The 25,781-nt window shown below is 36.6% G+C and overlaps 4 protein-coding genes across 4 annotated transcripts; 2 read left to right on the forward strand and 2 right to left on the reverse strand.

Moving 5' to 3' along the window:
- The first annotated feature begins 9,680 nt into the window (after window positions 1–9,680).
- LOC109183926 (BON1-associated protein 2-like) lies at window positions 9,681–10,424 on the forward strand. The gene has a single exon (XM_019333956.1). It carries the CDS (start codon window positions 9,800–9,802, stop codon window positions 10,325–10,327), a length of 528 nt encoding a protein of 175 aa, XP_019189501.1. The 5' UTR covers window positions 9,681–9,799; the 3' UTR covers window positions 10,328–10,424.
- Window positions 10,425–11,196: 772 nt separating this feature from the next.
- LOC109183915 (E3 ubiquitin-protein ligase At1g63170-like) lies at window positions 11,197–14,551 on the reverse strand. Its single transcript, XM_019333950.1, has 5 exons — window positions 13,808–14,551; window positions 12,830–12,949; window positions 12,610–12,742; window positions 12,079–12,243; window positions 11,197–11,665 (listed from the first exon to the last, which is right to left on the reverse strand). The coding sequence occupies exons 1-5, from the start codon at window positions 14,404–14,406 to the stop codon at window positions 11,489–11,491; spliced, it is 1,194 nt and encodes a 397-aa protein (XP_019189495.1). The 5' UTR covers window positions 14,407–14,551; the 3' UTR covers window positions 11,197–11,488.
- Window positions 14,552–16,428: 1,877 nt separating this feature from the next.
- LOC109183905 (putative pentatricopeptide repeat-containing protein At5g52630) lies at window positions 16,429–19,168 on the forward strand. Its single transcript, XM_019333939.1, has one exon. It carries the CDS (start codon window positions 16,658–16,660, stop codon window positions 19,091–19,093), a length of 2,436 nt encoding a protein of 811 aa, XP_019189484.1. The 5' UTR covers window positions 16,429–16,657; the 3' UTR covers window positions 19,094–19,168.
- A 428-nt stretch (window positions 19,169–19,596) lies between these two features.
- LOC109183935 (shaggy-related protein kinase alpha-like) lies at window positions 19,597–23,560 on the reverse strand. The gene is made up of 13 exons (XM_019333965.1): window positions 23,298–23,560; window positions 22,371–22,622; window positions 22,178–22,270; window positions 21,964–22,023; window positions 21,586–21,858; window positions 21,404–21,478; window positions 21,205–21,261; window positions 20,983–21,123; window positions 20,841–20,891; window positions 20,653–20,748; window positions 20,442–20,525; window positions 20,228–20,330; window positions 19,597–20,149 (listed from the first exon to the last, which is right to left on the reverse strand). Exons 1-13 carry the CDS (start codon window positions 23,355–23,357, stop codon window positions 20,079–20,081), a joined length of 1,416 nt encoding a protein of 471 aa, XP_019189510.1. The 5' UTR covers window positions 23,358–23,560; the 3' UTR covers window positions 19,597–20,078.
- Window positions 23,561–25,781: the final 2,221 nt, after the last annotated feature.

The raw sequence follows: 25,781 nt of genomic DNA on the forward strand, positions 1-25,781 counted from the left end.
CGTGGTGGGAAGGCGGTTAAGGGTTAACTCGGGTTAGTTAACCATGGTTAAGTGGGTGATGATATACTGTTTGGTTTGGTATCGGGAGAGGTAACGAAATTCGAATTTTGAGTTGGTAACGGTTATTTTTTGGCATGTTGTGTTTTAACTTGGTGCGGTTTTTTGGCTTAGTGACTATATTTGGTAATTCAACTTGCAAAAAACTATACTATACATTGAATAATAATCAAGTTTGATAGCAATGGCTTTGGACAAATTAACTTGTTTTTACCTTTGAAGTATCACTTAATCACATGGTTGTGGAATTGGGTCTCAAGTGTTAGTACTAAGTCATTGTATTTAGATCATGTAAATCTTGTATAATAAATGTTGGTTTTAGGGTTTTTGGGCCTAAGGAGGTCCAACACAACCATAGTCGGTGGATTCACCGATGGAAATAAAACTATGAACTTAAAAGAAATTAGACACAATGATTTTGACGTGAAAATCGAAAGGTGAAAACTACGGGCTTTTTTGGACGGTGTCAAGCCTAAATTCACTATTCTATAGGATCGTTTGTACAAGTTGTATGACTATTTTGTATATAGAAATATTATGTAGGGAAAGAGCTATACTTGGTATATAGAGAGGGAGTCTTCCTCTTGATCTTCTTGCTGGGAGAATGGTAGAGTCTTCTCTTGTGGTGAAAGTCGAGTCTTCTTGTGTGAAGAAGAGTGATAGAGTCTAGATGATGAAACATTCTTGTGAGGATGGAGATGAAGCAGTATGGAATCTTCTTCATGTGTGGGTGGAAGAGTGGTAGAGGAAGAGTGCTATGTCTTTCCCAGCAGTAAAGAATAGTGTCCTATCCTGTAATCAGTGACGGACCCAGAAAATAATGCGAGTGGGGGCATACTTAACTTTAGATCTCACTTCTAAGAAAAAATTGCATCTTCCACAATTTTGTCTGAAGAATTCGCTACGACTATGGTTCAAATACATTATAAATTATAACACAATAATATTTATGATAGACGACAAGATAGTTAAGGGCGGAGCCAAAACTATATTTGGGTAGGGGTTAAATTTTAAGACACTTTGAAATGCTATAAAATGTATGAAACATAATCGATTAGATAAAATAGTTTGAATACAAAAGATAATATATTCATAAATACTTTAATTTTAATTTTCTTTTAGTTATATCAATTCCAACTTTTAATTTTTCTAAATTAATTCGAATACAATGAAGTATAATATAAACTTGCGGACTACATTAACTAAATGATTCAATAAAAAGTAGACTTAAAAAATATTTAATTTATTGAAGGATTCGAAGGGTTAAAATAGAGAAAAGAAACTAAAAATACTATAGGATTGGAATGACTAAAATAAAATATACAAGAAAACAGTACTGATAAGAATTGATCCCATAACCTACCATAAACAACCTAAGGTTTTGTTTCTACCAATTATGCTACTAAAATCATTAGTAAATCTTATATTTATATCCTACACTGCCTCCATTGTAGGTCCGCCATTACCTGTAATGATGAATGAGATGCCCCTTTCCCTTTGCTTTCCTAGTTTTATAGTATAAGTATCAAGATTATAGCCGTTGGTAATAATGAGTGGTTTAATAGGGTAATGAATATGTGTGTATGTGGGAGTTATGGATCCTTAGGTGTGGGTAGACGTTGGGTAATTTATAGTGGTCAATGGGATTTAATAGGGAAATTAGGAATAATAATTTGGATAATAAATGGGAGGTTATGGGAAAAAGGGAGACTTATGAGTATTTAAGAAATAGTTTAATATAGTATTTATTTCGGGGGTTACATGGAGGGATTTAGGTATTTGACTGGGTTTAGGTAGTCTAACTGGGCTCAAATATTGGTTATTTATCAATAAGTAAAGAATAGTAAAGCATTTTACTATTTTTGTTGTGATGTCACATGGGTTATTGATGGAGGCCTCTCTTCCTAGAGAAGATATGTTACAAGAATAATTGAGAGAGTGGTTATCTTATGCAAAGAGTTTTACTTTCTCTTTGGCAACTTCCTCCTTTTTTTATAGATAGAGTCGGATCTTCAGAGAGAATTAATTTAATTTAATTTCTAATAGGTTTTAAGTTGCTATACGAACTTTATTAGGTAGATAGATCGATTTGTTGGGGCATCTTGAATAATTGGGCTAGGTACCATTATTCCATCATTCCCATCAATGGTTATATATCTCATGCTAAATATGTACATAAATTGTAAAAGGGATCGATCAAAAATATACCAGGCAGTCACATATTTCTTGCCCTCGGCTTCAATTCCTCTCCACATTTTTCACTATCTTCCTCACTCTCGTTTTTGGAATCGCATTCAATTATGATAGACAATCCAATTTTTAGCTAGAATCGACTACAATTGACATCCTTCCCCATGTAAAATAATAAAACATAATCAAGAATTATTACACAACACTAAGATAATAGAGCTCTTGTGGCACCTGAACCTCTTACCTAAGAGGCCGTTGAGTCACCCTATCAAAGCGAAATGTTGAGACCTTTGGGACAAAAAATTTCATCTTTTGTTGGAAGAATGATTACACACTAGCTACACAAAATGAATAGCATTATTAATTAGCTTGAACATACTACACACCAAACATAGACCTTATCAAACAATTACATGAGTTTCATACTCATTCATTTCAACAAAGCTCAACCCATACAATACTCTCCATGACCCAATTCTTAAAATTCCTCCAAAAATAGCAAGGGGGAAACCATGAAAATGTACCAAATAAGAACTAGTCACCCAAATGTTTTGACCTCTCATTGCTCTGAAATTTACACACAATTTCTTATTGCCACCTTATAAGACACGCAGTATTGAACAGTAAGGTGGCATTCTTAGAAGTTGCATTTTATATTGCCAAATTAAAGAAAACCAACCCAAAGAGCAAGCTAATTCTTGCCCAACACAACCACTTGTACGTAATTTGTAAATCACACGACGTTCAACAGGATCGGCATACACGTGGTTTACGACTTGGACTGATCGATTTGATTTGATTGTTCAAACACAGAAAGCTTGTGACGGTTTATGCATGGCCAGGGGAAAGTCACACGTCCAGAAACCCAAATTTATTCAGCTGATTGCAGGACACCAATTTGCATGTTATATAGTGAGTGACGTTCATTATTATTACTTTTATTATATGTATAAAGTTATATAGGTTTTTATACTCAGTTATTTATTAGAGTAACATTATTAGGGAATATTTTGGGGAGAATGTCAAATTAAATCACTCATGCTCAAGATCATAGCTAATGTGGGGAAGAATTAATTAAGAAAGAATTTGCCTGCAAAGGCCAAAAGTAATGTCAGAAATATTAAATGAGGATGCGCGTTTCGCGCACATCAGTATCCACACGGGCGCACCTGACCCTTCTGTTTTTTTTTAAAAAAATTAATTTTAGTTTTTTTTTTCTTTTTTCTTTCTCCACTCATCATCTCTTTCCTAATCACACTTACAAAAATTCCTCAGAAATTACAAAATAACTCCACTATTGTGGATGCTCTTAGAGAGGTGATTTTGTCTCATTACTAATTTTTTATCATCACTAGCTTTTTTCTTCCTAAAATCCCAGGGGTACATGAGATTTTAATTCCATAAAAGTGGAGGAATTGCAATTTCTTCCAACCAAACTAAGGAATTTTATGGCCTTTGAATTTTAGGTGAAAATTAAGTGAAAAGAGAATTTAAATTCCCTCCAACCAAACGCCAAAGATGCTCTTACAATTTCAAATTTAATCAAAAATAGAATACTTTTGATAAAAGGATGCTCTTGCAATTCCATGGATCCGTTTGATTCTATTTTAATTCTATTCCTCTAAAATAATTTTCGCGAATCAAACGGATCCTAAATGTTAAATTAGGTGCTTCATGAGTTCGCCTTGCATTTGATTTATTTACAAAATAGTAAGCCATCCAACCCTCTTATCATATTTGATTTGATATTTCATCTAAAAGAAAAGAAGGATAAGAAGAAGTAATGATGCATAAACCAAACGCCACTGGACCACAAATCCATGACAAGTTATTACCTACCACCATATATTCTTGGAAGTGATTTCCATTTAATCTTGCACTTGGCCGGCAAGCATTATGGTAACTATGATTCAATTCAAAATGTCTTGCAATTTTTTTTTTTTTTTTTAAATTTTGGATGGACATTAGTGTCATTTTAAAAATAAAAAGTTTTATACTTGTCAGATGTGGATGAGATGACGTGAGTCTTTTCTTTTTGTCTTATTTTGTTGTTGTTTTGGTTACTGGTTTCATCTTGGTTCGTCTTAATTCTTGATTCTACCTGGTTCTTGATTCCACCTAGTCATCTCAGGACACAGTTCAACAAATTAAACCGACCATTGCTTGGGAGTTGGGATGAAATTTGAACACGAGACCTTCCATATGAAAAGTAATACTGATGTCATCATACTACAAAGGTACTTGGTTGTTTCTCCCAATTTAAGTTTTAGGTTCGAACCATAAAAGTGCTTTTTTGAACCCTTTGAAGCTCCACCTGACACGAACAGAATTAGTCTCAGCGCATGAGCTCCTAGTGTACCCTGACTGGAAAAACTTATGATTAGACCAAAATTATTTTTCGTTGTGCGGGCCGAGGTCCTAGATAGTGTACCTTGGTTGGAGAAATCTATGGTTAGACACTTAGACCAAAACAATTTCTGGGTGTATGAGGGATCTAAACGTACTCTAAGTAGGAAAATTACGTGATTAGAATAATATCAATTTCAATTTATTTCGTGAACAAAATGCACTATAAGGTAATCAATTTGATTTATATATTAAGATTTAAAGGGAAAACGACATTTGCTTTTCTTTTGAGCGTGGTACCACTTGGTCATCATCTTGTTTCCTCCAAAATCATGTTTCCGGCCCCAAAAAGAACCACTATTTGAAATCATCATTCTTAATTACTACCTATATATAGTATCAAACTATCAAACAAATTTATTGATTTAATTTATGTATATATATTTAAATAATTATGAGTGGTCTTTTTAAATCTTTTTTTTCTCAATAAATTAAGGCCTGGAAATTCTTTGGAGAACAATTAATAAAGAATCATTCATGATTAGGCATGCACATGGTGGAAACTGGAAAGTTCTTGGAATAATATTTTTCTGAGATTTATTTCTTTAAACTTTCCAACAGAGCAGCTTGAATTGCAGGAGTTGTCATATTTATATTCATGTGAAGTAATTGCATGCATAAGCATGCTTACACAACAATGCTTATGTATGTAATCATAATTTCTTCATATTAAATTATTATATTGCCATAACTAATTTCTATGATTCATGATTTTCTAAGTGTTGGAAAAATTAGCTTAAAATGGCATAAAATGACATATTAAGTGGCTATTTTGTGGTATAATTATCAGTGGGGTCCACTTCCGATTTGGGTCCGGTCAAAGTGGATTCGTGTTCTTCGTAGTGAGACGAAAAGATTGATATATTGTACGCTCAAAACGGATAATGGGTGAATGAGATATTGATTCTCAAAGTAGACCCATTTGAATTGGGAAATGAAGGGAAAATGGGGGACTTTGTCCCACATTGGTTTGGAAACAAGATTTGCCCCCCTTATATACATGAGCTCTTTTCAAGCTTGTAGAATTGTATAGCATAGAGGCTCTCTCACGCAAGGGGGGAGGGGGGGGGGGGGTGCAAATCAAAATCCAACTAGAGGAGATCGAAAAGGCTTGATTCAGGCTCGAGCTCGCGTGCGCCGGCACCTACGGGTACGAATGTCGTCCGAAAGTGCAGAAGAACTGTTTTAATTCTGAGTTTAATCCTACTTAGTGGCATTTTACATAGTGAGAAACAAAGGAACTACTCTCTTCTTTTAGCTAACCAGTGTTCTAAGCTTTGCTTTGTTCGACGGGTTCCTTGTTTAGGTGCTTAAACAAGGAATCGTAGCACGTTTTATCCTGGGAAACCTAGGCTACAACGCTCCTAGCACTTGTGGGAGGTAGCAAATAAGGTTTTAAGGAAAAGAAACTTGTGTTCGAACTCGTGTTAAATCCTTTACCCAAACACTCAACCTTTTCCTTCCAAGCTTTTCTGTTTTCCCATATAATATTAATCTTTTCGTAGGATTATTATTTTGGAATTTTACAACCATATTACCCAACACTAACTTCATGATCCTATGGTAAATTCCCAAGATCAAGTTCACTTGTCAAGCCAAATGCAACACCTAATTAATTTTAAAAGACAAATCCAGCCACCGGCTCCATCTATAAGAATAACATTCGAAATGCCCCCACGGGATTAGCTCATTAGTTTAGTAGGCAGTATTTGAGAGAAAAAACCAAGGTTCAAGCTTCGGCGGTGACAGTGTAGAAATTATGTCAAAAGTAGACAAATCCCTTATGTGCATCGGTATTGACCTTGTCTACTGAGCTCAATTGAGTCATCGTAATTTACATCCTACATGTTCTGTCGAGCCGGAGTATGGGAGACCTGACCTTTATCACTTCCGGCGCACCATTAATCCTAACTACACGTGCTCTATCGAGACATTTATCACTTTCGACACCATTAATCCTAACCCTACATGTTCTGTCTAGACATTTATCACTTCCGACACTATTAATCCTAACCCTACATGCTCTGTCAAGTCAGGATATGGGACCTGATCTTTATCACTTCCAGCACCATTAATCCTAACCCTAGCTTGCAGTGACCATTCCCATCTAATGAACACCTCATATCTAACTATAAGTCAAACTTAACCACCAAAATTCCAAATCTCCATAGCTTTCCCCCAAAATCTTGTTGACCCCATCAAAACCAAATCACCACCAATTCCAACCTCAACACAGCAATGTGAAAATTGAATTCCGTAGGAACATACAACTACAAAGTTAACAACCATTTTTTCTTTAACTAAGTATACTTCTTGCGACCATGGGAAATTAATTAGCTAGCTTGCTACCAGGCCATTTCCACCACCTTTCTCAACAATATCTTATTAATTTTATTTTAATTATTTAATCAAATGAGGTTATAAAGAACATGAAACTACGGAGTATATCTTAAAATTCATAGTATATGTATGTGTGTATGTAAATGTTGTATATCAACTATTCCTATGTTGAAATATAGGCTTGTGTGAAAATAAAATGTAAACTTTTATGGCTTGACAATTCCAGTCAAACATGGCAAGTGATTACTAAATTACAAACTTTAAAATATCTAATTAAAATCACCACAAAAGGCAAAAAAAAAAAAAAAAAAAAAAAAAAAAAAAAAAAAAAAAAAAAAAAACTTTTACCAATCAGCCGAATACATATACATATATACATATAAAAATATTATAAGGTGATGATCAACATTACAATAATTTGCAATGAGTATATCTCAAAATATATTTTTGGAGTTGTATACTTTGGATACCGTGGGAGCAAATAGGGTCTATACACACACGGTGATGATCGACTTTGGTGTCTCTTGTAGTGTTGCACCGAGTACAATTTAAAAAGTTTTAATTTGCAGTTTGTATAACGCCTGATTGAAACATTTTCTACAATGTCTCTATTGCACCCAATACAAACTCCAAAATTTTTTACATTCACTTTTAGTTGTATTCGGTACTATATATATATATATATATATATATATATATATATATATATATATATATATATATATATAGCCTACATTGACTATCAATCTCTATTTTCCTACTTTTTCTCTATAATATGACAAGGGATGATAAGTTATTTTTATCTTGTGAGCCTCTAAAGAAATGTCAATATCACAATTTTAAATAAAAAATAAAAATATAGAATAAAACTTTAGAGTTTAAATAATATTTTCCACATATACACGCAATAAACGGATAGAAATTTCATATTGGAACGTTGAGAAATGAGAGCGTTTTTTCGTAATATTATTTTTTGAGTGTGTGGGGTCCAAACTCACGTTTGATGTAAACGTAAGCATAATTGATCCATTTTGACATTTTCAAGTCCTCCTCTAATACGAGTAGGGGTGAAATTAGGGATCGAATCTCATTGGCGGTAGTGTAGAAGAGCAACCTCTTAAAGTGAGAGGGGCTCTTCGTGAGCATTCAGTGAAGATTTAACCTCTATGATTCAGTTGAGTTATTATGATTTACATCTTTCTAGATGCTCGGTCGGATTGAAGAGGACCCTTGGAGTTAGAGATTCAACGTTTTAGGAAAAACATATATTAAAATACTTAAAAATTAAAAACAAAAAAGTATATAAAAAATACATTTAAAGAAAGAAAATTGATGGAATTATGAATCCCCATTCCCCACTCAGGGGGAATGATTCCGATCCTTACGATCTTCCTCTAAGTCCATCTCATCAATGACTTATTTACCCTTTAAAACAAAATTCTGTAAACCTTAGATGACGCCAACAACAATTACCAAGTACCCTACCACTTAGTGTGCTGATCGTTGGGACGAAGGATTAGTCTTCTGAATTCTGACTATCGGCGGGAGGGATACTTTTGAGCAACCAAAAAAACAACAATTACCGAGTATATATATTTCAACATCCCAATATTTGTTTTTACCTGTTCTAATTGTTTTTAGATAATGAAAAAAACATAGCCACAATCACTACTCATGTGTGTTAGTGTGTATTAGTAAACTCTATTTATATGTGCTAATTTACAAATCACATAAAAACGTAAATCGCACTAAGAATATTATGTGTAACGTGCTCGATCCAAAAAGTATTGATAAAAATCAAATTTATGATCTCCAAATATAATAATTGTGCTACATCCATTCGACCATATGTTTCATGACTAATTTAGTAAATTATTGAGGTTACTGCGAATACGCATAAAGATTGAGACCGGGCCGGGCAACGGCACTTGTGTGATCGGCTTGCTGGTTTAATGTGCTGAGCTCAGAAGGGGTGTGAGGTCGGGGGGTTCCCGATGAGTTTAATAAACCTATAGAGAAGTTATCAAAAGGTCCCTTCTACCGTCACGTCACGGGGTACTTACAGAGAATTCAAGGAACACATGTTGCACGCCACTTGAGAATCGGGTCGGTGAATGAGGCCAAAACGTAACCGGCATGTGTAATAATATATCTGTGATGCCATGTACTTACTGGGCTTAGTTCAAGTGTCAAGTATTTGTGCTCGGGTTCTTGGTCGAGCAAGTAGGTCGAGTCTGACCGTCGAGAGGTGAAAAGCAGCTCATTAAGCCAAAGAATCAGTAATTCTTTACATCAGGATCGATCAAGTATGGGTCTCCGATAGAACCAGGTCGAAAAATAACCCGAACCTTGGGATGACTTGTACCCGATTGAGCCTTAGGTAATTAGGTATGAGAAGTATCCCAGGGTATACTCCCTATCAAGGACAAATTTTTCTATTGTTTTATTCACACGGCTTAATTTGGAGTATTGAAGAATTCCAGAAAGGAAAAAAAACAAAAAATAACAATACGAGGAAAAACTGAACTATTAGGTTGACCACAGGTTTAAATTGAAGACGACCAGCCTGTTGGGTTTTACTCTGTCAACGCTAAAGTTATAACAAGAAAATTCGGCGTAATAATATTAATACTATGAAACAACCTTCTTCTTTCTCTCTCCTTTCTCTCCACCTTCCTCCTCTCCCCCTATATATATGGCCGCCTCCTTCATCTCCGCCACTAAATCTTCCCAATTTTCACCGCCACCATAACCCAGAACGCGAAGCTTAGTTTGACGGATTACTAAATTCTTGTTAGGTTTTGATATGGAGACGTCGTCGAGGGATTTAGAGATTACAGTGATCTCCGGGGAAGGGCTCCGGGTGGGGAAAAAGAACGTTTTCGTGACGGTGAAATCGGAGTTTTCATGTAACGTTAAAGCGACGGGGGTGGATAAGGGAGGAGGGAGTTTTCCGGCGTGGAACGAGAAGCTGGTGGTGGATTTGCCCATGCATGCACGCTACCTAACGCTGCAGGTCCAATGCAAGACGTTTTCCGGCGTAAAAGTGGTCGGAGAAGCCAAGGTTCCGGCCAAGGATTTCGTCGGTGGATTCGTTCCCGAGAGCTACGTGCGGTTCTTGAGCTATAGGTTGAAGGATAGGAAGGGGGAGAAGAATGGGATTATTAATATCTCTGTTCGGGTGAAGAATTCGGCGGCGGAAAACGCCGCCGTCGCCAGTTGCTCCTCGCAGTACTCGCGGCGGCCGTGGACTGGGTTGCCGCCGCCCACCGGTAATCCTACCAATGCCGCCGTTGTGACTGGTATTCCGGTTTGGTGTAGCTATCAAGTTTGAGTTCTAGTTGGATTGAAATTCCAAAATTGTAAATAGATGAATATTTGTCTCATTTTTTTAAAAAAAAATTATGGAGTAATAAATACAAATATTTTTTTTAAAGAATGAATTTGGTTTCGTAACTTTTAACCGGTAGTCCTTCGACTTTCAAATTGTTACCATCTGTAGTCCAAATTAACCCTCCATGGTCCTTCAACTATCAAATTTTAACTATCCGCGGTCTTCTAGGATGATTTGAACCACCATGTTTAACTTGGATCACGGATGATAACAATTTGAAAGTTGAATAACTATGGGCCGAGTGATCAATTTGAAGCTTTAAGACTAAACGTGACAAAATCACTATATATACGGAGGACTCCAAATGATATTATTAACTCATAAATCTAAATGCAATCTCAAAAAAGTGGTTATTCTAACGTTAGGTGCTAAATGTTGGCATCCTTATCTGTCCTAGATCATGTGTCAGGTGTAAATTCTCAATTATAACATGTTTACATTATTGTCAGGTGTGAATCCTCAATTATAACATGTTTTACATTATTTGTATTTTTTAATTAGATGTTGATATTCTATTCTATCCTTGATCAAGTGCCAAGTGTCCTTTGATTCTGTCCTTGATCAAGTGTCAATCTTCTGCATCTTAGTTTGGGTGCAATTTTCATAACATGTCGGTAGAAACTCGAATTCTTGATTAACGAATAAGATACTAGAAATCCGAATTCTCGATTAACAACCTATGTTCGAGTTTGGAGTAAAAGAACACCAAACATCAAGGAAAATGGACAAACTCCTGTGCACCTTAGGAAGCTAACAACAATCCAATCAACAATCTGAAGCATTGTGTGATGAGGTTTTTGCACAAAGAATAAGCAAAGAATAACGTAACATTATGAACTTCATTCAACACACTTTCTGACTCTATATATGTATAGTTTATATGTATACACGAGAACGAGACGTTCACAGTAACTAAACGAAACAATGAGCCATATGCATCAATAATAAGCCCATGAAAGAACTAGGTATCAGTGCGGCAAAGCCTAAAATACACACACAAGTAGCAGCCAAGTTGGTGCACGGATCCAGTAGAAAACCCGACGCACCTATTGCTGTTTGGCAGAGCTTTGCTGGATCCACCGAGGCTTTTCGTTCGAGTCCTCAGACATCTTCCCTGCCGCTATGGTTGCCATTTTTGAGGATATTGTACTTGCAGAGAGGACAGGTGGCATTTATGAACAACCACTTGTCTATACAGGCACAATGAAAATGGTGACGGCACGGGAGTTCACGAAGTTCAATGCCATCGTCATAGGAACAGAGGCAGATACAGCATTCCTGCATCAAGAGCTAACAAGTTAGAAAGGTAATTAAATGTAATAAAACCTTATTGGCTTGGTTGCCCGGGTCATGTTTATTTCTTGTAATGGAAAATATTAGGTATTAACCAATGTCACACCAGGACCCAGCATCTTCCAAAATCTTGAAATAGCGACATACTAAAGTCTAAAACAACAAATTTAGTCCAGTATTGACCATTTTTAGTCTTATGTAGTGTACACATATTCATATGTTAATCAACAGTCAATATGTCTGAAATACATTTTGTCATCCATATTGCTTGAAGTTCCAATATCTGTGCAACTATTTACTTTTACATACGATTGATGGAATAAAAGTTGAAAGGGGTTTTTAATGCAGTATAAAAATCTGTCAAATAAAAGAGATGATAGTTGTTTAATGAAGCTTACAGCATCCTCCGCAGAAAGAACATGTTCAGTGGGTGAATCAGTATCGCATTCAATCATTACCCCTCCAAATGACTCTTGAATCTCACCATTTTGTTTCTCAAAATCACCAAGTTTCCTGAATTTGTACTTGGTCAACTGTTCAATGTCTTCCTTAGTTGCTCCCTCCTATTGCAACAGAAAGGCAATATTCAGAAAGAGAACTATACATAGGCAGTTCAAAAGGAGACGTGACAGCTCAAATAAAAGAGCACTGGTCTCAAGATTGGCAAGCCACATGCCATAGAACATAACTATTTCTCACTTTTCTTGATTGCTAGTGGAGATGCCTTAGTGGGAGACAATTGGAGAGAGTGAGCCAGTGGGGTATAGAGACAGTAACAAAGATGAGGAAGGTTGGCCATTATAGAACCACAGCACGTTGCAAAACTCAAATTCACATAGTTATGTCATAGAGGAATGAACATGGATAATGCATTACTTCCAAACAACCAAGTACACAGAAAGGAAAGTCACATTATACAAATTGTCTACCTGATCCGCCACTGCATATAAGATTGCAATTATACATGGTAGACAACAGCAAACAGCAATTCCAATGACACAAGCCACAGCAACGCAGATAACAACAAAGAACACATCAAATGCCAAGAATGTAATGCAAAGCCTGCAAAAAGCATCAAATAATAACACGTCATTTAAAACAAAATGTTATACTAATTTAAAGCAATAAAAGAGAGGGTGTTAAGCATACCAGTAAAGTTGAGGGGAATCATGGGGCAACCTCTCACCACCAGCAGATACCCAGTAAAATCCAACAATCCACCAAATAAATGAGAACATTGTATTGGCAGACTCCAGGTGCTTTGCAACACTGGAACACACATTACAACAAGAGTTAAATTCCTCTAATGTGAGAGCTGAGCAACAGTAAAGCTACCACTATATATATTTCATTCTTTACAAGAACAAAGATCTCTCCTACAGATTCCACAATAAGAATCTTCACAAGATATCACATCCAGTACCTAAATATGACATTCTTAAAAATATAGAAACATAGTGTTTTTATTTAGGTTCAACCGAGCAATTACGCGACGCCCATTGCTATACTCACACATGTTTTCAGCATCTCTGAAATCTGATTCATCATTCATAGTTTGCACTTAAATCTGAAAGTTGGACTTATATTAATTGATGAAGCATGAATCTGGGATCATACTGCGTAGACAAAAAATAAACTCTCATATAATATAATACAAACCACATACATGTTAGTGTCATGAGGAGGTCACCGACAGTAGCAATGAACCATACTGAGATTAGCAAATAAGATAGTATAATGGCCTTTAATCATTGAACCATTCCTAATTGCTCCAGTTCATACATCAAGAAATGGAAATTAACAGAGATTAATAAAGCTGCAGAATTTTTGCTAACAATATTCATTCTCCACTGACTTCACCTCAGTAATTTATAAGTAACTACAATAGACACAGTATCATACCTAAGAGTCCTCCTATTCCTTAAATTTCAATATTTCATAAGCCTACTTCATATCAATTATGTATGTGGGATAACAAACGCTTAATAAAAAATATAATTCACAATAGACAGCAAAAAATCAATAATTGAACAAACATGCACCTAAAGTAATGCTCAAATACTACATATTATTTTCATATGCTATTGTGTGATTACAGAAGTAAACACCTAGAGGAAAAGTGGATACCTGGGTTCGTCTTCATTCTGGCGCCTTTCTGGGGCATAATCACCAGTCTCTTCATCGCTTTCGGAGCTCGAATTCGCACTGCTCCAACCTCTGCTTCCGCTTATCCGTCTAGAACTCAAGCTCTCGGGTGAACTTCGCCGCCGTCTATACTCCACAAAGACACAAACCATATGAAGCACACACTGGCAAGCGTAGCCAATAATCCAGAGCCTGAGAGGCATCAAGGGCGACTCCTTGCGGCTCATAACTAACACAGCGATCGAGACTACGATGAAAGCTAAGTTCCAGATGAGATCCAGGATGACGATAGGCTTGGAGTAGGCCCAATCGCTCTGTCTCTCCTCGATTTGCTCCGCCGCCGCCTCGCGCACCCGCATCGACGGCTCCCGCATCATCCTCCGACTGCTGGCTCGCCGCAGGAACCGAGCCGCCCCTCTTAGGCTCGGAGAATTGCGCATGAATCGCCGGCTACGGAAGATCTGGTCGTTAAGCAAAGGCGTCGTGTCCACTCCTCCTCCGCCGCTGCCGCCGCCATCGACGGAACCGGAGTTAGCGTCTGCGCCGGAAGTTTCCTCGTTCGGATCCCTAGCCGTCGACATCTCTGCCGGAAAATTACAACAATTTCTCCTTAGGTACACAGAAGGAAGATAGGAAGAAGCTCACCGAAGATGAATTGAGATTGATCGAGACAAATACAATTCCACTTGTTTGACAGCTGACAACTGATTAACGGTTACGATTGCCTTCAACGCTGTGTCTGAAAACAGACAATTATCCCTTTATCCATCCCAGCTTTCACTGACCCACCAATTGAATTAAATTATTTATAATCTATTTTTAATATTCATTTAATTACTTTTAAACCAGTTAAAAAATTGATCCAATCATTCCTATAAATACTTTTCAATAATAATAACAAATTAATTTATGTTATAAATATTATTATTATTATGGACATTATCTCAAGACCTTTCATTTGCCTTATATTTATTCCATTATTTATGTAATAGAAAATGAAGGGGTTATATGGATATATACATGTTCAAGGCATAATGAAATGGAGAACTTGTGTTCTTGAATTCTTGAGTTTATCTTGTGTTCTACCTTTTTCTCTAATCTTCCATTCCATTTTGTAATCTTCTTCATACATACAATCGATGTGTTACCGTACAATAATAATAACAAATTAATTTAGTGAATATTTTGACTTAATAATATTAAGGAGGAATTTTAAGGATGAAAAAGTTCCATCATGATTAATTTGTTAATATGTATGAAGTAAATTTCATACTAAAAATATATATATATGCAACCGTCTCAAGAGAAGTAATCACTTTAGAATCTCATGTCTTATGGTATTTAATTTTGCATTGATAATAACAAAACAAAAACAAAATTTGAAAATGAGTCATAATATTTTCATTTCTAGTGTTTGGTTGCATTAAAAAAAAAAAAAATTGATGTGCTTGGTTTATTTTTCAAAAAACGAACAATAAAGATAAAGTCAAATACTCTAAACTTTATCCAGTCAACTCCGAAGATAAAATCGGTGACCTCACCTTCTACTAGAGATGGAAGACCAATTGGTCGCCTTCCCACCTCAGAGAAGGCAACCATTGGTCGTCTCCAATGGAAAGCGACCAGTTGGTCACCGAGAAGATAGGTCGGGGAAGATGGCTAAGGAAGAATGTCCGAAAGGCGAATAGAAGAGGCTTGGAAAATAACTTTCCCTGAAAAAATGAGAAATTGTTTTTCATAAAAAATAAGGTGATTTTCCTCTTTGACCGAAATTGATTATCCATGATTTAATTTTCTAAGCCTTGCCAAACACTGAAAATCCAAAAAATGATTTTCATTAATCATTTTTCAGATTTTAAACACACATTTACAACACGTTTGGTTCACATAATGAATTTGGAGGGAATGAGAATGTTATTCCATAGGGAATGAAATAAGTAAGAAATATAACATGAATTGTATTCTCAAGAGCATGGGAATAGCTAATACCAAGGTCCCCTAATGACTATTTCATTACAAAGGGAATGACTCAGGAATAGTATTCCCATGACAAAGTGACCGAACCAAACAATGGAATAGGTCTATTCTAAAGAATGTCATTCCACCATGAACCAAACATGTCATTATAGTTTAGTCTTTAGGCTATCCACAAAAATAAAATTTAAAATTGAAAGTTCAGTGGTTCTTAAGTAATAATTTGTAGCCAAAGACACTTTCAAAACGTGCCAACTTTACTTTTTTATTATCCTATCGGATTTGAGATAAATCAAAGCAAAATTTACATTTTTCGTCCATAAATTATAAGATAATTGTAGAATTCGTTCATGAGAATTGATCATCCTCACTTTTCGTCTCTAAATTATTATCGATGTTATATTTTTCGCCATTTCATATTCACTTTTTGTTCACGAGTTATATTAAAATTGCAAATTATGTACCTAATATTTTATTAATAAAGAGCCGAAAAGTACATCGTTAATAATAACTTAAAGATGAAAAATGAGTATTACCAACCTAACAATTCTATAACTATCAAGTTAAAGACGAAATGTACAATTTGTGCTAAATCAAATTATTGACCTTTTTTTGTACAAGGGATTCTTTTTCATTTTGAATGAATTTTGATTCTTCCTCTGCTCTCCACTCTCCTTTCGGAGAACGCCATAGCCAGCTCCCTTTCCATCATTCTTCAATCTTCAACGACGCCCTTCAATCCTCTCTCAAACGCAGTATATACAATCAAACTTGCCAAAAAGCCGAGTTCTTTTTGTTTTTTTGTGCCCATTAAATTAGAATTAATAATGTTCTTTAAGATCGTTATTTATTGAGGCCATGAGCAAAATTAAGCTGCATCGTTTCAACCCTCTGCATAACTGTATACAGCTAAGTCGTAAACTTCAAACTCTTGCAAGTTCAACTTCAAGAGGCTCCCATGAATCTGGTTTGATTGATAAAAATCGAACCTTGGGTGGTTTGTCGAAATCGGGCTCTATAGATGAGGCTCGTGTGTTGTTTGACAAAATGCCTGAGAAAGATGAGTTTACATGGAATGCAATGATTTCAGCATATGCAGAAACAGGGAGGCTTGCTGAAGCAAGACAATTATTTGACAAGGCCCCAAACAAGAGTTCCATTACATGGTCAACAATCATTTCTGGATACTGTAAAAATGGGGATGAAAGTGAAAGCTTTGCGCTGTTTTGGGCAATGCAGAATGAGGGGCATAGGCCGAGCCAATCAACGCTTGGAAGCATTCTTAGGATTTGCTCTATCAAGTGTTTGCTTTTGAGAGGTGAACAGATTCATGCATTGGCAATCAAGACTGGCTTTGATCATAATTTGTTTGTTGCTACCGGTCTTGTAGACATGTATGCGAAATGTATGCGTGTTGTGGAAGCCGAGTTTGTCTTTAAGACGATGCCAAGTGGGAAAAATCATGTCACTTGGACTGCAATGATCATTGGGTATTCCCAGAATGGAAATTCTTTAAAAGCTATTGAGTGCTTTTGTGGCATGAGAGCAGATAATGTTTATGCCAATCAGTATACTTTCCCTGGCGTTTTATCCGCTTGTGCTGCAGTTTGTGATTTAGCGTTTGGAGTTCAGGTGCATGGCTGTGTTCTCCGGGGCGGTTTTGGTGCTAATTTGTTTGTACAGAGCGCATTGGTAGATATGTATGCCAAATGTGGGGATTTAGCGAGTGCCAGAAAGGAGTTGGAATCAATGGCGGTTGATCATGTCGTTTCTTGGAATGCCATGATTCTCGGGTGTGTGAGACAAGGATTTGGTGACGCTGCACTGTCATTGTTCAAGGAAATGCTCGCTAGAGATATAGAAACGGACAATTTCACCTACCCGTCTGTTCTTAATTCTCTTGCCATCACAAAGGATGTGAAAAACGGGAAATCAGTCCACTGTTTAGTCATCAAGAGTGGCTATGATACTCACAAGCTTGTGAGTAATGCTCTTGTGGATATGTATGCTAAACAAGAAGAGCTAACGTATGCAAAAGAAGCGTTCGATGGCATAGCAGACAAGGATGTGGTTTCGTGGACATCTCTTGTCACGGGATGTGCTCACAATGGCAGGCACGATGAATCTCTTAAGTTGCTTCGCGAGATGATATCTGCTGGGATTGGTCCCGATCAGATTATCTTTTCCAGCGTTTTAATTTCCTGTGCGGATCTTGCAGTACTCGAGTTTGGACAACAAGTCCACGCGAACTATATTAAATCCGGCCATGGGAACTCAGTATCTGTCGATAATTCTCTTATAACCATGTATGCAAAGTGCGGGTGCCTAGAAGATGCAGACAGAGTTTTTAACTCGATGCATACTCGAAACGTGATGACTTGGACTGCTCGTATAATAGGCTATGCGCAAAATGGAAAGGGGCGAGAATCTGTGAAATTCTACGACAGTATGATAGAAAACGGGATAAAACCCGACTTCATTGCATTCATAGGTTTGCTGTTTGCTTGTAGCCACGCAGGTCTTGTCGAGCTAGGAAGGTCATATTTCAAATCCATGACAGAAGTTTACGGGATAAAACCGGGCCCCTACCACTACACCTGCATGATAGACCTCCTCGGGCGCTCTGGCAAAATGCAAGAAGCGATGGAGCTGCTGAGCAAGATGGAAGTCGAGCCCGATGCAACAGTGTGGAAAGCTTTGCTTTCCGCCTGTGGGGTCCATGGAAATCTCGACCTAGCGGAGAGAGCCGCAGCCATGCTGTTCGAACTGGAACCCCACGACCCCGCCCCTTACGTTATGCTGTCAAACGTCTACTCTGCAGCTGGGAAATGGGAAGCCTCTTCGAGAACCCGAAGGCTAATGAAGGCGAAGGGCGTTCACAAACAGCCTAGCTATAGCTGGATGGAGACGAATGGCGTGGTGCATAAATTCTCGTCCGAGGACAGGAACCACCCGAGAGCTAACGAGGTTTACTCGAAGGTCGACGAGGTTTTGATGTCGATTAAGGAGGCTGGATATGTGCCTGACATGAACTGTTCTCTTCATGACATCAATGAAGAAGGGAGGCAGCAAAGTCTTGCTTATCATAGTGAGAAGTTGGCTGTTGCTTTTGGGCTTCTTTACTTGCCAAAGGGAGCTCCCATTAGGATATACAAGAACCTTAGAGTTTGTGGGGATTGCCATACTGCCATGAAGTTCATTTCAAAGGTTTTCCAACGGCATATTATACTCCGAGACTCCAATTACTTCCATCATTTTAAACTAGGAATGTGTTCCTGTGGAGATTATTGGTAGGATTCTACAAGATTTTGGAGGTGTTTGATAAATGGCTACTAGCTGTTAGCAGTAAGCTGATTGGGTTTGTGGGTTTGTGGGTTTGATTAATTGAGTGTTTGATAAATTAACTGTTAGCTGATTACATACAAAATGACTTTTTCAAAAAATTACTTTGAACAGCTTTTTGAATTTTAACATTTTAGAACAATAAGTTACAAATTTTTGTTTAGGACATCCATAATAGTAGATTTTAAGTGATTTTTGTTGCCTAAAAACTTTAAAACGGCTTCTCAACAAATGGGAAACGATTTTTTGGAAGTTTTTCATTACAGTAGGACCTGGTTTTTGCATGTCGCGTAAGAGTGTAGGACCCACCAAGACTCAACATAGCAAATATTTTGTCGCAACAAAACTAGCGCTGGCCGTGTTAATCCTTAAAATCTCAACTATTGATAATGCTCTTACCCCTTGTATCGAAATAAAACAAAATAAGAAGTAACAATACAAGATATTGATGTTTTCCCAAGATTGAATTTGAGATTTAAATAAATGGCAATAAATATAGTGTTTCGTGCAAGAATGGTTTTTGGTACAGAAATCACTTCCCTTGAAAGACAACACGTGGAAGAAAGACAAGAAAAGGGTGCAGAATTAAGGTAATCCCTAAGTCAATCTATTGACCTCTCACACAAGTGTATAAACAACCCAAAGTAGCTAAAGCCATTTGTGCCCAGCATCAAGAACACAAGAAATCAGTCTCTCTTTCTCTCTCCCATCATCATCATCATCTAAGAACAGCCAAGGCATTCATGAGAGTTAACTATTTACACACCATATAGTAATATGCATGCCATCCATCATCCATAGAAGATCACCTTGACATTTGACAACCTGTTCTATATCCTTCATCCTTAGCGCGAAGACGAAATAGCAGTGATTGCGTATTGATAACCCAACCTTGCAGAAACAAATTTACACCCGCCTAAATTGATAGCCGCGGCTCTCAACATATAGATTTGCTCATGTGCTCGGGGATGAGACGGTTTCGCAGCTCGGCTGGCGCACTGGCTAGCTCTGCGTGGGTGATTAGCGGGGTCAGATATGTGTATCGGAACCAAAGGAGAGAAGGATGAACTGAGATCGAGCGCTTACCTTGAGGAGTAAAATTGAATAGAGCAGGCAGAGGTTTGCCATTCGGTAGGCACGCGTTTGGCTCTCGCAAAGAATCAAAGAACGGGTGTGCGCAAGCCTCCAACTGTAAAGCAAAAACACAAACTCGGGTTCAGATCAGAACTGTGTTCCTAACACAAAGAGCTTTCGGAGAGAGATTCAGAGAGAGAAACCGGTAGGAAATTGTTTTGCTTACAGCAGTACAACGCAGAGTCGGTGAGTACTGGAGCAGTCTCGATATTAGATCCACTGCCTCAGCAGGCATTCTTTTATGAAATACCTAAAACACAAAAAAAAAAAATTAATAATAATAATAAAATAAAAATCAAAATCAGTGTTTTTACGAATCGAAGGATTAAAAAAGGAGACGAAAGAAAACAGATCAAACCATAAATTTCTTAACAAACCTTGTGCAAGGGATGAGCTTTAATTTGAGGAAACTTGAATTCTGTATAGTTCGGATTCATTAACTTAATCTCCTCTCTAGTTGGTGTCCCCAAAATCTGACGTAAAAAAATAAAAGACATCAACAAGAGTTCACAAGTCATAAACCAAGACAAATCCCGAAGAGAGAGTAAAGTAATCGATAGCACACCTTAATGACTTCAACTAGTTGATCGATACTGCTTTCCCCGGGAAATAGAGGCTGCATGAGATGTGCAACGGGAAGTATATCAGACTATCACGACAAATGAAACACTGACGATCATGAATTCACAACAAAATAAATTAATTACCCGTCCAAGAAGTAGCTCAGCCATAACACAACCAACGGACCACATATCAATAGCAGTTGTATACTCCGTAGCCCCAAAGATCAATTCTGGAGCCCTATAGTAGCGAGAACATATGTATGATATATTTGGCTCACCGCGCATCTAAAGTGGAACAAATAGATATTAATATTTTAGCCAAAATAAAACTAAAAAAATGAGCTCTTTTCCCAGTAAATCACATACCAATTTCTTTGCACTCCCAAAATCACAAAGCTTTAGCTGATGAGTATGGGAATTAACCTGCAGCAAGCATCAAAATCACAAACAACTCAGCAATATTGCAAGAAAATACACCTTAGAGATTTACAGTGCGGAAATATTAGCCACTATGTAGAAAGAAGTAAACCCGTAGCTCAAAAAGGGGAAAAGACAAAATTCTCACCAATATATTTTGTGGTTTAATATCACGGTGACACACACCAATTATACAGTGTAAATAATTTAGAGCTCGACAAATCTGCAAAAATAGAAAGAAACACAAAAATTAAAGCACACCAAAAAGATAATAGTCACTGAACAGGGATAGATTATTCAAGCTTTAAGTGAATCAGCACCGAACTTCACCTGGTATGTATACAGTTGAACATATATAATGGGCATAGGCTGGTTCATTCTGCAATAGTTCCTAGAAACTCGGTAGATAGTTTCGGGCACATACTCCAGCACGAGGTTGAGGTACATTTCTTTCTTCTCGGTAGTTGAATAGAAAGAATGCCTCAGTTGAACAACATTAGGGTGATCGACTAAACGCATAATCTGGAGTTCACGGTTCTTGTATCTCCTGTCCTGTAGCACCTTCTTTATAGCCACAGTATCACCGGTTTCAAGGCAATTTGCCTATGATGTAACAAAAGCAGAAGAAAATATTCAGATGCCTGTACAACATTAATCTTCAACAATAACCCAGTTTCTCTTGCATATAACGGGATCATAGTACTTTACCTGAAAAACAACTCCAAATGAACCACTCCCTATCACCCGCTCTGCCATGTAAGACAAATTCTGAATCAAAAGGACACAGTGGATCAGTTTTAATCAAAATCAAGATAATTTATCCAACAACAACAATAATAAAACCAAACTACACAACTTGTTGGTCTAAGGAGAAGAAAGTAAGTAAAGCTCGACAACGTCCAACCATGGGAGGTTAGTTCACCTGCTTCTGTTGTCCATTTTGACCACCCACAGTAGTTACAATTATCTGACCTACTTCAGTCCCGTTACCGCTAACAACAGCGGGCTCAATTTCCTGCATGGAATACACAAACCATCAATTTCTTCTTTCCAAGTTTCCAACTAACATAAGTGGCATTATCATTCTAACTAGTCCGAGAAACGGAAGCACTAACCTTTAAGTTGGCCTCATGGTTATCAATATTTTCATCTCTAATTTTCATTTCTTTCATTTCTTTGGGAAGCTCATCATAGCCAGATTTTTCGGTTCCAGCCACATTTGGCACATCCGTGGTAGTTCCCTGAGATATCGAAGCTGCATCCTGTCTTAATGCAGTGGTGGATTCTTCCTTCGGTTCGGGTTCATCCCTAGCCCTCTGATCAACCTCTTGCTCAACCTTCGCCCTCTTAATGTTGGAATCCCCTCCCTAAGATAATCCAATCGAGTCAAAAAAGAATCACATTATCAACTCCTACCCTATTATATATCTACTCTATTTCAGTCAAGTTCCATACTAGGCCATATGAATAGGCTACAAGCAAAAACAAGAAAGCCAACTAGTAAACATATAGCAAAATGATGGGAAAATCCAAAGCACATAATCAAATAACTGATCAAAGAAATCACTAACACAAGATCTCACAGAGAACCTATCCAAATCCATTTCCTCTATCCAAGCCACAATGGCAGCCATGACTTTATCTTTACCCCTAATCAATGCATTTATAGAGCTCAAAAGCTTTAAAAATCAAGATGCCAGTCAAAACTCGCACTATAAAGCTGATAAACAAACAATACAACATTCAAATCGTCGCCCAAAAGCAACAATTTGGTAAAAAGAAGACGGTGTATGAAAAGGAAAGGATCCAATACAAACATGTTCAAACAAAAATCTCAAAAACCAATCCATGTAGAAAAAAAAAAAAAAACAAAAACAAAATCAAGATCTTTTTTTGTCAATCAAAGTACGGAATGAATCCCGAATCAAAAAGCAAAAACAGAGAAATTGCAGAAACAATAAAGACAATATTACAGAGATAAACAACAGATTGAAACAACCGGGATAATATACAAACAGAAACATGATTGAAAGAGAGATTACAGGATCAGAAACGGAAGAACGGCCGGAAGTAATGCTCTTGAGGCGACGCATCATATTCATATTTTATTTTTTCCGATTTCAAACGGCGGATGCCCAAATCCTTTCCCCCCTCTCTTTCCCTAACCCTCAACTGTTAGAGGATTGAAGATTGAAGATCAGAAAAATTGGAGAAAGAGAAAGAGAAAGGAAAGAATGAATGGAATGGGGAGGCCTTCTCTCCCTCTCGCTTCTAGCTGCGTTCAACAATATACAGCGAAGAGAGAGAGAATTTTCCCAGTAAAAAAATAAAAATTAAAATAAATAAATAAATAAAATAATAAAATTAAAATTAAAAATAAAAACAGTTCCTTCTCTCTCTATTGTCTTCGCTTTTTCCCTTTATCTTTTACTCTTTTGTTCTGTTGTGTCTTCTTGTTCTTCTTCCCCTTCTCTCTCTCTCTGTTCAAAAATGAAGAAATAAATATAAAATTTAAAAAATAAATGAAAAAGAATTCTTCGTCAAAGTTGTGCCTGACGACCAATCTTCCCTGCTACCCACTTTCTGTACTTGTAGTCAAAAGTGGTTGTTGACCATAATTACTCATCGGACGGTGGGATTAAGATTTGGATCCAAGTAAAGGGGTAGGGTACCCATTCTTTACTCATTATAGAATTCCAATCCGAAATACATTTATAATTACTCAAATCTAAATATACTCCGTATTTAATAAGACAAATGAGATAAATATGTCATGAATATAATTTTAGTATCTAAAAATTATGAGTTTCACTTAAAGCGAACACGTTATTAATTGAGTCCATAATATTTTATTAGTAACAATTATCTCTGATATGTTATAGTTTGCGAGTTACATAGGAATAAATTTTCCTCTCTCTTATTATATGGTTTGCTAACCTACATCATTAAAGTTTGAAACGATAAGGTATTAGTATTATTTGACTGGTGTATTCATAGATGAAATTGTAATGGTGTTTATTTTATAAATAATCAGACATTGTCTCTTTTTTCTTCTTCTTTTTCTTTACTTTTTACTTTGTATTTTGTTTATTATATAAATATTATTGATGGAGAATATCTCTATAATGTATCTACAAGTGTGGTACAACCTGAATGGCATGGGGAACATTTCCCGACCTTGTGTTAGACCGAAGACCGATTAAATAACTAAGTAATGTCTACCTTTTTACCTTACATCGAGATTAAAATCGACCATGTGAGGTCGGGACGATTAACCCGGCCACATAAAGAACGAAAACTTTAAGAACATTTGCATACGTGGGGTAGTAGCGATGCCTCCGATCCTTCTTGTGCATGTGTCACACGTGGCATACATGCCAACCCCGGATATGTGTTTCCTCCTCACTCTTATAAATAGCGCATTTAATGCCTTGAAGAAGGAATTGTTGACATTTCTACCTAACTACCATCTGCTCAGGACTCTTTACCTCACTGTCATATGTTCGGTGTTCCCGAGCCCAAACACTTAAGCCAACAAACAGACTTGCACAATCTTACGAATCAAATTCATATATCTCAAATTCTCAGTGTACTTACCCCATCAAATAAAACAAATAATAGAAAGACTCATATATTAGCCTAGCTACTACATTTACCATATCACTCAAACGTAAATACATTAGGAAATAATTTATTGTCGTTATATGTCTTATATTATTGTAATTTGTAAATGCATTCAAACGAAAAGTTCAAAATTTCAAAAGAGATGAAATTGACCATTTTAAACCAAATCTCAAGTTGATATAATAAAGACAATAACAAAATGCGACGTGTTAATAATAAAAATAAGGATTATGAAATAATCAACGCAGTATTAAATGTACAATGGGGAAATGAGTGTTGTGATCAAATTAGCAAAGTATAAAAGGAATTATGAGAATTGAGAAGGGAATATTCTGAAGCTTTGGCGCGCGGCCGTAAACCTATGACCGGCGGTCTGCTGACCCGGTTAACTTTGATTGCCAACAAAAAATTAATGACAAATGAAAAACACAAAGATTGTTGGGATAAAAATATTGCAATTAAGGTAAGAGTAGTTAAGTGTGGACCAAGCATTCTAACCAACCCAAATACTTTTTTCTGTGTGGCTTCCTCCTCTTTTTCATTTTTTTTTAAAATTTTATTTTTGTATATTGACAAAGAAATATGTAGTCACTATTTGATAGTATGTTCTAATTATGTGCAATAGACTTAATTGAGAAAATGTTATTCATGGCATTTATGTATAAGAATCATCATTATCTACTTATGTTTTATTTTTTAACGAGAAAAACCTACAACCACTACATGAGAATGTGCATTGAGTAAATTATACTTTGGTGTACTAGATCATAAACCATGTAGGATATAAAAATCATGTGCAATGAGCTTGATCAAATGAGTATTAACAGAAATTTAACTTTTGATTATTTTATACCATTTTCATTCTTCACAATTTTATATGATAATCATTATTTCAAAAGGTT

Source organism: Ipomoea nil, unplaced genomic scaffold (assembly GCF_001879475.1).
Source record: "Ipomoea nil cultivar Tokyo-kokei standard unplaced genomic scaffold, Asagao_1.1 scaffold0188, whole genome shotgun sequence".
NCBI classification, from domain to species: domain Eukaryota; kingdom Viridiplantae; phylum Streptophyta; class Magnoliopsida; order Solanales; family Convolvulaceae; genus Ipomoea; species Ipomoea nil.

Coding starts and splice junctions, on each gene's coding strand:
- LOC109183915 (XM_019333950.1), bottom strand. CDS start 14,406: ATGTCGACGGCTAGGGATCCGAACGAGGAAACTTCCGGCGCAGACGCT. Junction 12,743..12,829: donor GATTCCCCTCAACTTTACTG/GTATGCTTAACA, acceptor TGCTTTTTGCAG/GCTTTGCATTACATTCTTGG. Junction 12,244..12,609: donor TATATGCAGTGGCGGATCAG/GTAGACAATTTG, acceptor CTGTTGCAATAG/GAGGGAGCAACTAAGGAAGA.
- LOC109183905 (XM_019333939.1), top strand. CDS start 16,658: ATGAGCAAAATTAAGCTGCATCGTTTCAACCCTCTGCATAACTGTATA.
- LOC109183935 (XM_019333965.1), bottom strand. CDS start 23,357: ATGAATATGATGCGTCGCCTCAAGAGCATTACTTCCGGCCGTTCTTCC. Junction 20,749..20,840: donor AACTAGTTGAAGTCATTAAG/GTGTGCTATCGA, acceptor TTTTTACGTCAG/ATTTTGGGGACACCAACTAG. Junction 20,150..20,227: donor ATTCAATTTTACTCCTCAAG/GTAAGCGCTCGA, acceptor TCACCCACGCAG/AGCTAGCCAGTGCGCCAGCC.
- LOC109183926 (XM_019333956.1), top strand. CDS start 9,800: ATGGAGACGTCGTCGAGGGATTTAGAGATTACAGTGATCTCCGGGGAA.